Genomic DNA, 12391 nt, shown 5'->3' with positions numbered 1-12391 from the left:
CTACTGTAAAGAGTTTGGCAGCCGGGAGAAGATGATGACTTAAGAGTCTGACTCCCACCAAACAAATCCCTTTGCGACCCTGTTCGCTATTGAGCAGTGAGGTGTCCAAATGATGAAAAAAAAAAGGAACCACTGGAGATATACGGTGTCCTTTCTGATGGAACCTGCACCATGTTTGTTGTATGCTTGTTCGTTAGTGTTAACGTTAAGTGTTCTTCATAAACACGAATGTTTTCACTGCCTCATGTCACCACTCCTTTGATGCCCAATGCCTGTTAATGGAACAAGTTTGTCCCCAGACAATAGTTCAGAGGAACTAGTTTGTCAACAGAAACCAGTTTAAAGGTACAAGTTTGTCGCCAGACAACCGTTCAGAGGAACTAGTTTGTCAACAGAACGCGACTCATAGCTACTCTCCTGATTCGAGAGGAAGCCCCCACGACAACCACATTCTTACCCGTTCTTGCCGGTTGCTCAGGCAGTGGAGAAACGGCATTGGTCCCTGCCCTGCCTGAGGACCCCCCTCTGGTCAGCTACGCTCAGGTAGAGCACATACGGCATTGATCACAGTCCTACCCGGGGATTCCACCCATTTCTTACCCGCCGCGGCCCATACGCACCCCATTTTGGCTCGTTACATTCAAAATTCTTTTGTTTGGTTTTGGCAATCCTTAGGTTGCTTCCGTATGCTATTTACATCCTAAAACACTAGGATGGTAGATCACACAGGCTGCGAGACAGCTCGCAGTATGTCAGTAATTTTCTCGGATGTCTTGTCCCAAATATGTGATTTAAAAAATAAAAAATAAATGAGGGAGTCACAGATGGTGACCAATTATTAGGGAAATTGGCAATAAAGGACAGACAGACAGACATACGAGATCTTAAGCAAGATAATAACAGAAATTATACTTGTATTCACAGAACTCCGGAACCTCAGGAACCCCAGAGGAAGACAAAGAAGAAGACCGACAAAGATGAAGACAGCCTTCGTGTTCACATGGATCTTAGCGGGATCCCTTCAGTTGCACGCGGACGCTACCCCCCTGACCACTACCACACAAGCCGTGAATAATTCCCACCCCTGCAATACACAGAACTCCGAGATAACTAGCCTCGCGACAGCTAGCAATACCCCGACCTGGTGTGATAAGTTTATCACCTGGTACTCACTCTCATATGTACTCAAAGCACTCTTAGTGCTGGTGATACTTTGCAGTGTCATGCAAACATTTAGAGTTAGGAATGGCGAAAGAGAGCATAATGCTCTCGAACCCCGGTATACAGGTTTAGGTCCCCCATTTTCGGATTTCACCAGACCCCCGAACCCATTGGAACGGATTAAAGTGCATCCATTTCTCTTTATGTATTCTGTGGAATAAAGAGATGTAAACCTCTGTGTCTGACTGCCAGGCCAGAGAAATTTGTGTGCTGCTATTTTGTACAGGTTAAGATGTATAGATTATTTTTGGATTGTTTGAATAAGGATAGTTTATTGAGGTTAGAGGTTCCAGTTTTTTTACTTTTCTGTAATGCATGTATTAATGTCTTAGCGCCCCATAGAGTTTTATGATAATGAATGTATTTAAAATGGTTTAGGTAAAATTGTGTTGCAGAGGATAGGACAGTGTAGAGCCTAGGTATGGGTGCCCCGTTTGGTCCGAGGATGAAGACGACGCAGTAATGTGATCCTTCATGCTTCGCGTTCAGGATCACAAGGAGGGAGTGTAGCCATCTGGGATGGCCACGTCCCGATTAAAAAATGGACACTTGCAAAGAATACAGGGAAAATTGGACAATACTGAAAAACAAGCAGGTGAAAGGTCTGTCTGTTGATTAGAGCCTTGGCTCTCAGACAGATGTTATGGGCGAGGCGTTTTCAGAACCCCAAAATGTATCATGCTGTTCGACCAACCTCACCCTTTAATGGATTTGTTGCTTTTCCGAGCACACGGCTTTTCCCTAGGTGTGGGATTACAATTATGGACACGTGTGTTTTTAAACACAAAACACTGTTTATTCCATGAACTCAACTTAACATCTTAACTAAACATTGGATCTCTTAGCACCCCTTACTTCAAAGATAACTCAAAATATTGCAACAGTAAATACTTCCTTAAAATGTTCCTTCAAACTTCCAAGAGACTTAACACCTTTAAACAGTATCACATCAGGTTAAAGGATATATATATTTTCTGTAGAATGGCAGAGATATATTAGCTTGGTTGATTTCAGCTCCAGCACCTTGCTTTTCTTCATACAGCTCTCTGGACACACACCGACACACCCAAACTGCTTTCTCCAACCTGGCTTTCTACTTTTTAATCAGCTCACAGCAAAACAGCCAGGCACTTTTAAACTGCTCTCAGCAAACCAGCCAGGTTCTTTTTTTAGATGCTCTCAGCAAAACCAGCCAGGTTCTTTTCAAAACTGAAACTAAAAACCTGCAAAACACAGACTGCAAAATGGCTGACCTGAGCTGAGCTCCACCCACTCGATGACATCACTGTTTTCTTAAAGGCACATTGCTTAAACATCCAGTTCTTAAGGCACTCTCGCATGACACAGGACAGAAACTGCTAAGCCATCTACATACTAATGAGCCATCTCCGGGGACAAAAGGGAAACATTTAGATAAACAATGTTAAGGCAGACACCCCGGCGCCAGAGGAAACTCAAACAATGCAAACCAACAGCCACCTACGACACGCCCAGCAACCAAGGAACCCACCCCTCTATTGGAGGAAGATCAATAAGAATGATTGGGAAAGTTCCAATTAATTGAGGCCAAGTTCAAGGCCCGCCCAAAAGCGCGCAATGCCCTTTTGGGTATAAAACGTATCCCCCAAGAGAGAATCTTTCTTCTTTGGCCTTGGCTCTCAGCGAAGAGAGACCAGCCTAGCAGCTACGCCAGACCAAGTAAGTTCCAAGTCAACGCACGCTACGAGATAGACGCTCCTAGTTGCTATCCTGTAAACAGCTCAACCCAGCAGCCTCAGAACCGAGCAACGGCCATTGTTCCTCTGACTGAGTGGGCACCCGAAGCTAAGTATAGGCTTTAGTAATACTGATAGTTTAGTTTGTAGAGTTTATGCATGAGTAGATTTGACTGTGTGTATATAAATGAGCATTGCTTTTGAACTTACTAATTGGTGTATCGAGTCTGTGATCAGTATTCAGTTCTGAACCTTGTGGCGGTGTCGAAAGATACCTGGCGACTCTTGAGCAAACGTAATTAAACAGAGCCAAATTAAGAGACAACACCAAAAAGGGCAACACCCCACAACCCAAAGATGTACAGGATAGGTGGAATGGCTACGCTAAATTGCCCCTTAATTGGAAAAAATGAATTGGGTACTAAGTTTATTTAAAAATAAAATTCTCATGCAACAGTCAACAAAACTGTGTCTCTCCTTTTCCACACATGGCATCCGTTGATGTCCTCATTACAGACAACCAGAGCTTCCTTCACCAGTGAGGAGTTTGCGGCATTCATTAAGGCCAAAGGAATTCGATATGTCAGGACAGCTCCTTACCACCTGCCGTCTTAACGGTTTGGCTGAGCAAGCCGTCCAGTCGTTCAAGCAGGGTCTCCGCAAGCAGACTTGGGCTCAATGGACACGAGATTGGCTCGAATTTTGTTTGCCTACTTTACCACGCTGCACGCAGTGACGGGAGTGGCCCGGCAGAGTTAATCATGGGCCAGCGGCACCTTACCTGCCTGAGTTAATTGTTCCCGGATATTGGTGCAAAAAATACACCGGGCTCAGGAACAGCAGGAATGTTGCCCTGCTCCACCTCCTCCGTTCCAAAGGTTTTCTCAAGAGGACGCCACTTTCCTTTGGAACCATGCCATTGGTGCCTGCTAGCTCTCGGGGACTGTTCTCCTCAAGGCTGCTCCGGTCTCTTACTGGGTTCAGGTCGGGAGCCAGCAACTATGGCACCATTTGGATCACCTTTGGTCGCGCTGACTCCCTCTATGCCCGCTTCTTGACCTGCACTCTGTCTAGGTGGATCCGGTCCCACAGTCTGACAGGCCCACTGATGCACTGGGTGGCGGACTTGCTATGCATCCACAGGACATACCGTCTTCTGATTCTGACATGAACACGCAGTCTTCTGCGGCGTCCAATGTGGACTCCGCCGCATAACCGCTTCCTGCCACTGTCCTACCATGGCTTTCCAGTAGAAAACGTCATTTCCTGGCGCGATATTCACCATCGGATCTAATGTCTTGAGCACATGTTCTGCCGGAGCCAAAGCAACTCCGTCGCTCCACCTATCCTTCTGTTTCTCCTCCCGTGTCTATGGCCAGTGGAGGATCCTTCAGACTTGGGAGGGAAGGATTGAAGAGGTGACATAACCTGTATTCATATTCTACTTACGGCATGGCAACTCATATTCCCAGAATCCTTGGGAACCGGGCAACTAGCATACTTCTGATTTCAAGCTGGCTGGTGAGGGATCGACCGGCACTCACTCGGTTGGGTAGCGCCAAGTGCGATGTATCTAGGGCTTTTGAATAAATCGTTATTGTTTCATTCAACTCGGTGTGGACTCCCCCTTTTTGGAGATACCAAATTATTTCCATGATCTATTCCGCCTTAATAATGGCCGAAAACGGGCCCCTTTCCCAATTGCATGTTGAAATAATTGCTGTTCAAATGAGCACAGAAATATGTATGTAGTCAACACGCTACGTTTCTCAATGCACCGTTGAAATTTGGACAGAATGACAGACATAGGCAAAATGTTGCAGTGACAGAACCCATGGCACAAAGCCTTCTCATTGACTAAGCAAATAAAAAGGACACGTAGAAACACCTTTACAAGGCTCCCTTCACAAACAATGTTTTGTCTTCCTCTGTCTCTTTAAATCACTTCCATATCCATCATTACCTAACAACTCTGGATGCAGTTTTACTTATGTTTATGAATGGACGAATTAGACCCTGATCAAGTGAGCAAATTACATCCATTCTGCCATATTATAAATTGGTAAAGAAGTTACCAGAAATGTGCATCATGGACAGAGTTTGATTGCACACGATTTCTCCTCATATTTATGTGCTTCACATCCTAATTGCACTCAGATAGCCCTATATAAAGTTCTTTTCCTTTATAACATAAACTTAATATTGATGGTAACAGGCAATTTGATTTTGCTTCCTTCTCTGAATGTGGTGTCTAATGCTGGGATAAAGTATCATCATTGCTGCCATCCTTTCCATACCTCAGCAAAATAGCTGTTCATTTATGTGAGTTTCGAAAGTTCATTAACTTCAGGGACATAATTGAGTTCACACCAGTCTCCTCACTAGAAAAAGTAACTGGACAATGCTTAGTACCAGGGCACCCTTGTTGTTTCCCGTTCCCAGCCCAAGGGTAGTAATTCTGTACAAATTAAGGATTAAACCTGGACCTTCTGGTGCGTACCACTCAGTACAAGACTACATAATTTACCCTCTGATAATATATTCTGGGACTGTAAGTAAAGATGGGTAATTTATTTAAACCTATTTTGGTTCTATCTGATCTTGGAAATGAGGGGCCTGGTACCCATTACATGGATTCAATGAGACAGAGGTTGAGTGATGGTATATATATATGGTTCTAAGTTACATAGTTGTAACTAGGAGGTAAGTTATAACTGGAACTACTCAACGGTAATACTGGTCTGCATTCACATAGCTCAGATCATTCACTCTAGTCTCAGCGATGCTGAAACTTATCCCAGAGTTGCCGCAAACTCCATGACGGAGTCGCACTGCTTGTACAAATTCAGCTTTACTTGTGCGGACCTAGAAAGTACAAATAATATTGTCCTTCTCAAAATGGATTTAAAATGTAATTAAGTGAACAAATAAACAGGCCCATTGAACACAGATAACCTAACTGATTGACATGAATGCAATTAGTTGCGCTTGGCTGAATGGAAAATAAAATCAGAATAAACTATGCATTTTCATATCAGTAAAATTTAATGAATCAGGAAATCAATCAATTCAAAGGGTAAAATATGATAAATGTTCAGCTGAGGGACTGAGTAACGAATCAGTGCTTCAAGATTCTTGAAATAGTTAGACTTACCTGGCAAGTGAAGCCGATTTAAATGTAACTTTCTTCACATTGCTCTCCTGTGAATCATCTATCGGTATATCAACCTATCAAAAATAATTCAGTCAGGTTAAAACATTGTAATTATCAGTACTCGAAGCATATCTCAAGAATAACACGCTATCAGACACATGCAATACTAACAATGGGAACTTTACAACATTTAGTAGCCCCTCCATTGTGGAGCATTCATTTCGATAATTTCCTCATATGGGGAGTTCCAATCCTCAAGCGGACTATTCCGAAGCTAGTGAGTGGAATGTTTTCCGAAAGAGAGGAAAAGAATATTGATGGGAAGTGGAGCGAGTCTTCATTGCTACTTTACACACGGAATGCCAAATCCCTCTCCAATATTTTTTTTTAAATTAATTTTTTACAGGATATGGGCGTCGATGCCGAGGGCATCATTTATTACCCATCCATAGTTGTCCTTGAGAAGGTGGTGGTCACTTGAATATTACAGGTGTATTTAAGAAGAGTAAAGAGGAAAAATCAAGCAAGACTCCCCGTTGTGAGTGCTACCTACTGGAAGGGGGAGGGCTAAGGAAAAAGAGAAGGTGACCAAGAAAGGGAGAGGGATTAAGAAAATTAGGAATATAGGGCTGCAATATTGTGCTCTCGTTGGTGGTGAGCCTGGAGGTGTGAAAGGCATTTATTCAAGCAGGATTGTGCTGTACCAGAACCTCGCTGCCTTCCCGCCTCTGCCAGAATTAGGTACTGGCTGGGAGCGTCAATGGTCGATCTTCATCACAGCCAGTTGAGGGTCATAAGTGGCCAATTAATGCCCACGCAAGGGCCTCATGTCGCTGGTATTAACCCAGCTGTAGGTTTATGAGGGGGAGGCCCTCAATCAAAGGCAATCAGTACCCGATCGATGGACTGGACATCAAGAAGTGGGTAGCCTGCAAAGAGCCATCCCTCTGCCCTTGCTGCTGACCACACCTTCTCCCCACGACCCTGAAATCCGGAGATTGTCCTTCCAGCAGCTGCCACATTCACCCAGTGGTGCTGCTGAGTGGGTGAGACCTCCATCCTTGGGGGTCCTGATTGCAGGGCAAGGCCTGCCAAAAACCTGCCTGGGGTTGAATGGAAAGGAGGGATCCTCCGGTGGCAAGTTCCTTGCTGACCACTGACAATGCATGCCCATTAGGAGGGAGGTCTTGTTTCAGTAGGCTGCAGGTATCAACAGTAACCTGCTGTGAAAGACCGAGCCTCATGAGGCATTGGGAGAGTTGATCTTCAGCATGTAACCCTTTGTTGAGAGTCTTGCCTCCTTCCAGCTGGACCTCAGTGCCATGGAATCATTACGGCACAGAAGGAGGCCATTCAGTCCATTGAGACACAGCTGGAACACTGTAGAGCAATCCATTCAGACCCATTTCCCACTCTGTCCCTGTCGTACTGAAAGTATATTTCAAGCAAGTGCCTACCCAATTTCCTTTTGAAATCACTGATTGAGTTCCATGTCTCCACTTTCACCACCCTCATGAGAAGGGAGTTCCAGGTCATTACCACTCACTGGAGAAAAAGGTTCGTCCTTACATCCACTCCCCCATCTCCTTTGCCGAAGATTTGTCCCCAAGTCCTTGTTACCATCATCTAATGGGAACAGGTTTTCTTTGTCGACTTCTGTTATAATCTTGTACGCTTCTATCGGGTCTACCTGGACCTCCTCTGCTCCCTGCACACTCTTTAGAAAGGTGCCATTAAGTCTATATTGTCTCTCCCTATCCGTTCTGCCAAAATGTAGCATCTCGCACTTCTAGAACATAGAACATACAGTGCAGAAGGAGGCCATTCGGCCTATCGAGTCTGCACCGACCCACTTAAGCCCTCACTTCCACCCTATCCCCGTTATCCAATAACCCCATCTGAACTTTTTGGTCACCAAGGGCAATTTATCATGGCCAATCCACCTAACCTGCATGTCTTTGGACTGTGGGAGGAAACCAGAGCACCCGGAGGAAACCCACGCAGACATGGGGAGAACGTGCAGACTCCGCACAGACAGTGACCCAACGGGGAATCGAACCTGGGACCCTGGCGCTGTGACGCCACAGTGCTATCCACTTGTGCTACCATGCTGCCCTGCATTAAATTCCATCTGCCACTTGTCTGCCTGTTCTGCCAGCCTATGTCCTGTTGCAGTTTATTGGTCACGATTTACCAGACCATTGGCAAATCAGAACCATTGGCAAATTTTGAAATTTATCTCTGTATTCCAATACCCCAATCTCTTTGCAAGACTATGATGTCGTCACTGATCGGCAGCGACACCCCTTCTCCCTTTTTCCTTCCCTATCTTTTCTGAACAAGTTACATCTGTTACTATAAAGTGTCCAGTTTTCACCACCTTTAAGCCACGTTTCTGTTATTACTGTAATTCCCGAAGCCGATGGGCCAGGTCTGCCATTGCACCTGCAATCTTTCCCACTGCCGACATCACTGATATGTGCCTATTAACTGGTGTCAGTACTTGCTTGTGTCTGCCCATTATGTCATCAGTCTTGCTCCCTGCAGCTTTCCGCTGCTGCCCCCCTCCCTCCCACCTGTCCCCTCTCCCAGACCCTCACTAGCCTAGCTCCCTCCACAGCTGCAGTCCCTAATTTTTCCTCCATTTGCAGACGCTCCCTGAGAGTTCACAACACTTACTGTTGCTCCTGGCATTTGCCACTACCGCTGCACTTTCCAGCCAGGGCGAACCCTGGAACTGCTTTCTCCCTTTGTTTTGGCTGAGATTGCAACTGCGAGGATGTCACCGGATTTGATGTCTCAAACACTGCAACGACATGTGTGGGTAGTATAGCATCTGCATTTGCAAAGTTTTAGCCTGTCATTATTGCCACTACAATCTATTCCCACTCGGCTATTTGTCCTTGTAACTCACCAACCTCATTCATCACATTTTGTGTGTTTGCATACGTGCATTCTAAACATGTCTTTATATTCCTGTAGTCCGCTCCATCTACCATGGGAGGTAGTATTTCCTTCTCTAATACTATCCAGCACTCTCGCTCTCAATGCACCTTATTCCTTGTATCAACGTCCTTATTCTGGTGTCCAATTCCTGCCAAATCTAGTTTAAACCCTTTGCAACCACACAAGTGAACCTCCCCACAAGGATATTGTCCAACCCCTCTGCCCTTTGGAGGGGCATGAGGCCGAGGAGAAGACAGTTAGTTGCGCTGCTGGCAATGCTGTTGCTGTTTCTGCTCTTACCATTCATGAGAGGAACAAGGTGGAGCTGCTCCCATGCCATGGTAATGGCTGGCAGCAGGATGTGTTGCTGTAGGTGAGTGAAGTGCCTTCCAAGACGTTAGTAACCACCTGTCAAGCAGTAACAGCACTTTTGGAAAATAAGTGCTTTGAACAGCAGCCTCTCACTTGTCCATGACTACAGTTCTTCAGTTTTACTGATCATAGGCTCCGCAGCCTGTCAACATTCACTGAAAAAGATCTTCCAAATGTGTCAGTGACACTGGTAAGTTGCTGACAGGCCTTGAAATAAGTGCCCTGCCTAGGAAATCAATAGCCAGGGTTAAACAAGCTCTTAATTGCCATTTTTATTGATTTAATTAGTTTCCTGACAGATCCAATTGAGTTTTCTGATGGCCTCAGAACCTGGGACATTCAGTGTAAAATTCAGGGGATTTAACTGCCCTGATGCCCCACCTCCCTGTTGGCGAGGAAAATTCCCCAGATTTTCTGTTCTCACGCATGAAAATATAATTTGGGGAGATGGTAGGAGATGTAAAGAATAACCGCTGCCTATGGAGTAGTATTTCGGTATGACTCGTCAGCTTCAGATAAGGAGATGAAAACAAGGAAGGGATCTAAACTCAAGGAAGAGAAGTCAAAGAAGGAGATTTATTTAAAACCCAAAAACTCACGCAAACATTTGGTACTAAATCATGATTAGTACTTTTAAATTGAGAAAAATGGCAACCTACAACTTACAATAACTTTGACAAAGGTGGCAGGAAAAATCCCAGTATGCCCCTTGCATTTTCCACTAAACCAATCTTTGTCCAATTTCTCCAGCAAGTACACAATATCTCCTGACTTTAGATTCAGTTCATCATTTTGATCTGGAAAAGAAATAAATAACTGGTCTGCTCATTGCTTCCTCAAGGTGCCATGTAACCATCAAACACTGTCATAATAAAAAGTATAACTGACAGTTTTGACACCCTTTATTTTTGATTATGCACTCATATGGGTACATTTAATTTACTTCACATACAAAGCTGAATTCACATTAATCCGCAATTAGCTTAAACTGAAATCAAAGTTTGAATTGGAACCTAATTGCCCTATAGTCCCCTTTTTTCTTACCTGGATTGACTGTTCCACCAACTCACCCCCACTCTTCGATGACAACACCCAGGATGTCAAGCCCTTCCTACTTGACTAAGGGAGGAGAAGATGAAGTATGAAGGATGAAGCTAGCGAGTAATATAAAGGAAGATAGGAAGAGTTTTTTTCAATATATAAAAGGTAAGAGAGAGGCAAAAATAGACATTGGACCACTGGAACATGTGGCTGGAGAAGTAATAATGGGAAACAAAAAAACGGCAGAAGAACTGAATAGTTACTTTGCATCAGTCTTCACGGTGGAAGACACCAGTGGGATAGCAGAGCTCCAGGAGAACCAGGGGGCAGAGGTGAGTTCAGTGACCATTACTAAGGAGAAGGTTCTAGGGAAACTGAAAGATCTGAAGGTGGGTAAGTCACTTGGACTGGATGGACTACACCCCAGGGTCCTAAAAGAGATAGCTGAGGAAATTGTGGAGGCATTAGTGATGATCTTGAGGAATCACTGGAGACAGGAAGGGTTCCAGAGGACTTGAAAGTGGCTAACGTAACACCACTGTTTAAGAAGGGAGGGAGGCAGAAGACGGGAAATTATAGGCCGGTTAGCCTGACTTCGGTCATTGGTAAGATTTTAGAGCCTGTTATTAAAGATGAGATCGTGAAGTGCATGGTAAAATAGGACTGAGTCAGCATGGCATTGTCAAAGGGAGGTAGTGCCTGACAAATCTGTTAGAATTCTTTGAGGAGGTAACAAGGAAGTTAGACAAAGGAGAATCAGTGGAAGTGATTTATTTAGATTTCCAGAAGGCCTTTGACAAGGTGCCGCACAGGAGACTGTTAAATAAGTTAAAAGTCCATGGTGTTAAGGTTAAGATCCTGGCATGGATAGAGGATTGGCTGACTGGTAGAAGGCAGAAAAGAGTGGGGATAAAGTGGTCTTTTTCAGGATGGCAGCCGGTGACTAGTGGTGTGCCTCAGGGGTCTGTTACAATATACATTAATAATCTGGAAGAAGGAACTGAAGGCACTGTTGCTAAGTTTGCAGATGATACAACGATCTGTAGAGGGACAGGTAGTATTGAGGAAGCAAGGGGGCTGCAGAAGGATTTGGACAAGCTAGGAGAGTGGGCAATGAAGTGGCAAATGAAATACAATGTGGAAAAGTGTGAGGTTATGCACTTTGGAAGGAGGAATTTAGGCATAGACCTTTCTAAATGGGGAAATGCTTAGGAAATCAGAAGCACAAAGGGACTTGGGAGGCCTTGTTCACGATTCTCTTAAGGTTAACGTGCAGGTTCAGTCGGCAGCTAAGAAGGCAAATGCAATGTTAGCATTCATGCCAAGAGGGCTAGAATACAAGACCAGGGATGTACTTCTGAAGCTGTATTAGGCTCTGGTCAGACCCCATTTGGAGTATTGTGAGCAGTTTTGGGCCCCGTATCTAAGGAAGGATGTGCTGGCCTTGGAAAGGGTCCAGAGGAGGTTCACAAGAATGATCCCTGAAATGAAGAAGTTGGTGTATGAGGAATTGCTGAGGCCTCTTGGTCTGTGCTCGTTGGAGTTTAGAAGGATGAGGGGGGGGGGGGGGGGGGGAGGAGAGATCTACTTGAAACCTACAGGATACTGCGAGGCCTGGATAGAGTGGATATGGAAAGGATGTTTCCACTTGGAGGAGAAAGTAGAACCAGAGGACACCATCTCAGATTAAAGGGATGATCCTTTAAAACAGAGATCAGGAGGAATTTCTTCAGCCAGAGGGTGGTGAATCTGTGGAACTCTTTGCCCCAGAAGGCTGTGGAGGCCAAATCACTGAGTGTCTTTAAGACAGAGATAGTTAGGTTCTTGACTAAGGGGACCAGGGGTTATGGGGGGAAGGCAGGAGAATGGGGATGAGAAAATATCAGCCATGATTGAATGGCGGAGCAGACTCGATGGGCTGAGTGGCCTAATTCTGCTCCTA

At 44.9% G+C, this 12391-nt stretch overlaps 1 protein-coding gene across 2 annotated transcripts in view; it reads right to left on the bottom strand.

The window, feature by feature from the left end:
• Positions 1–12391, bottom strand: part of sh3d19 (SH3 domain containing 19) — a 342707-nt gene that overhangs the window by 28134 nt on the left and 302182 nt on the right. For both annotated transcript variants that reach the window (XM_072496064.1, XM_072496063.1), the window contains exons 15-16: positions 10075–10205; positions 6091–6164 (exon numbers count right to left, since the gene is read on the bottom strand). In XM_072496064.1, the coding sequence (XP_072352165.1) occupies positions 6091–6164; positions 10075–10205 (205 nt within the window). The remainder of the gene's footprint in view (positions 1–6090; positions 6165–10074; positions 10206–12391) is intronic.

This window comes from Scyliorhinus torazame, chromosome 3 (assembly GCF_047496885.1).
Source record: "Scyliorhinus torazame isolate Kashiwa2021f chromosome 3, sScyTor2.1, whole genome shotgun sequence".
Taxonomy (NCBI): domain Eukaryota; kingdom Metazoa; phylum Chordata; class Chondrichthyes; order Carcharhiniformes; family Scyliorhinidae; genus Scyliorhinus; species Scyliorhinus torazame.
This window is presented reverse-complemented; position numbering and strand designations above follow the sequence as displayed.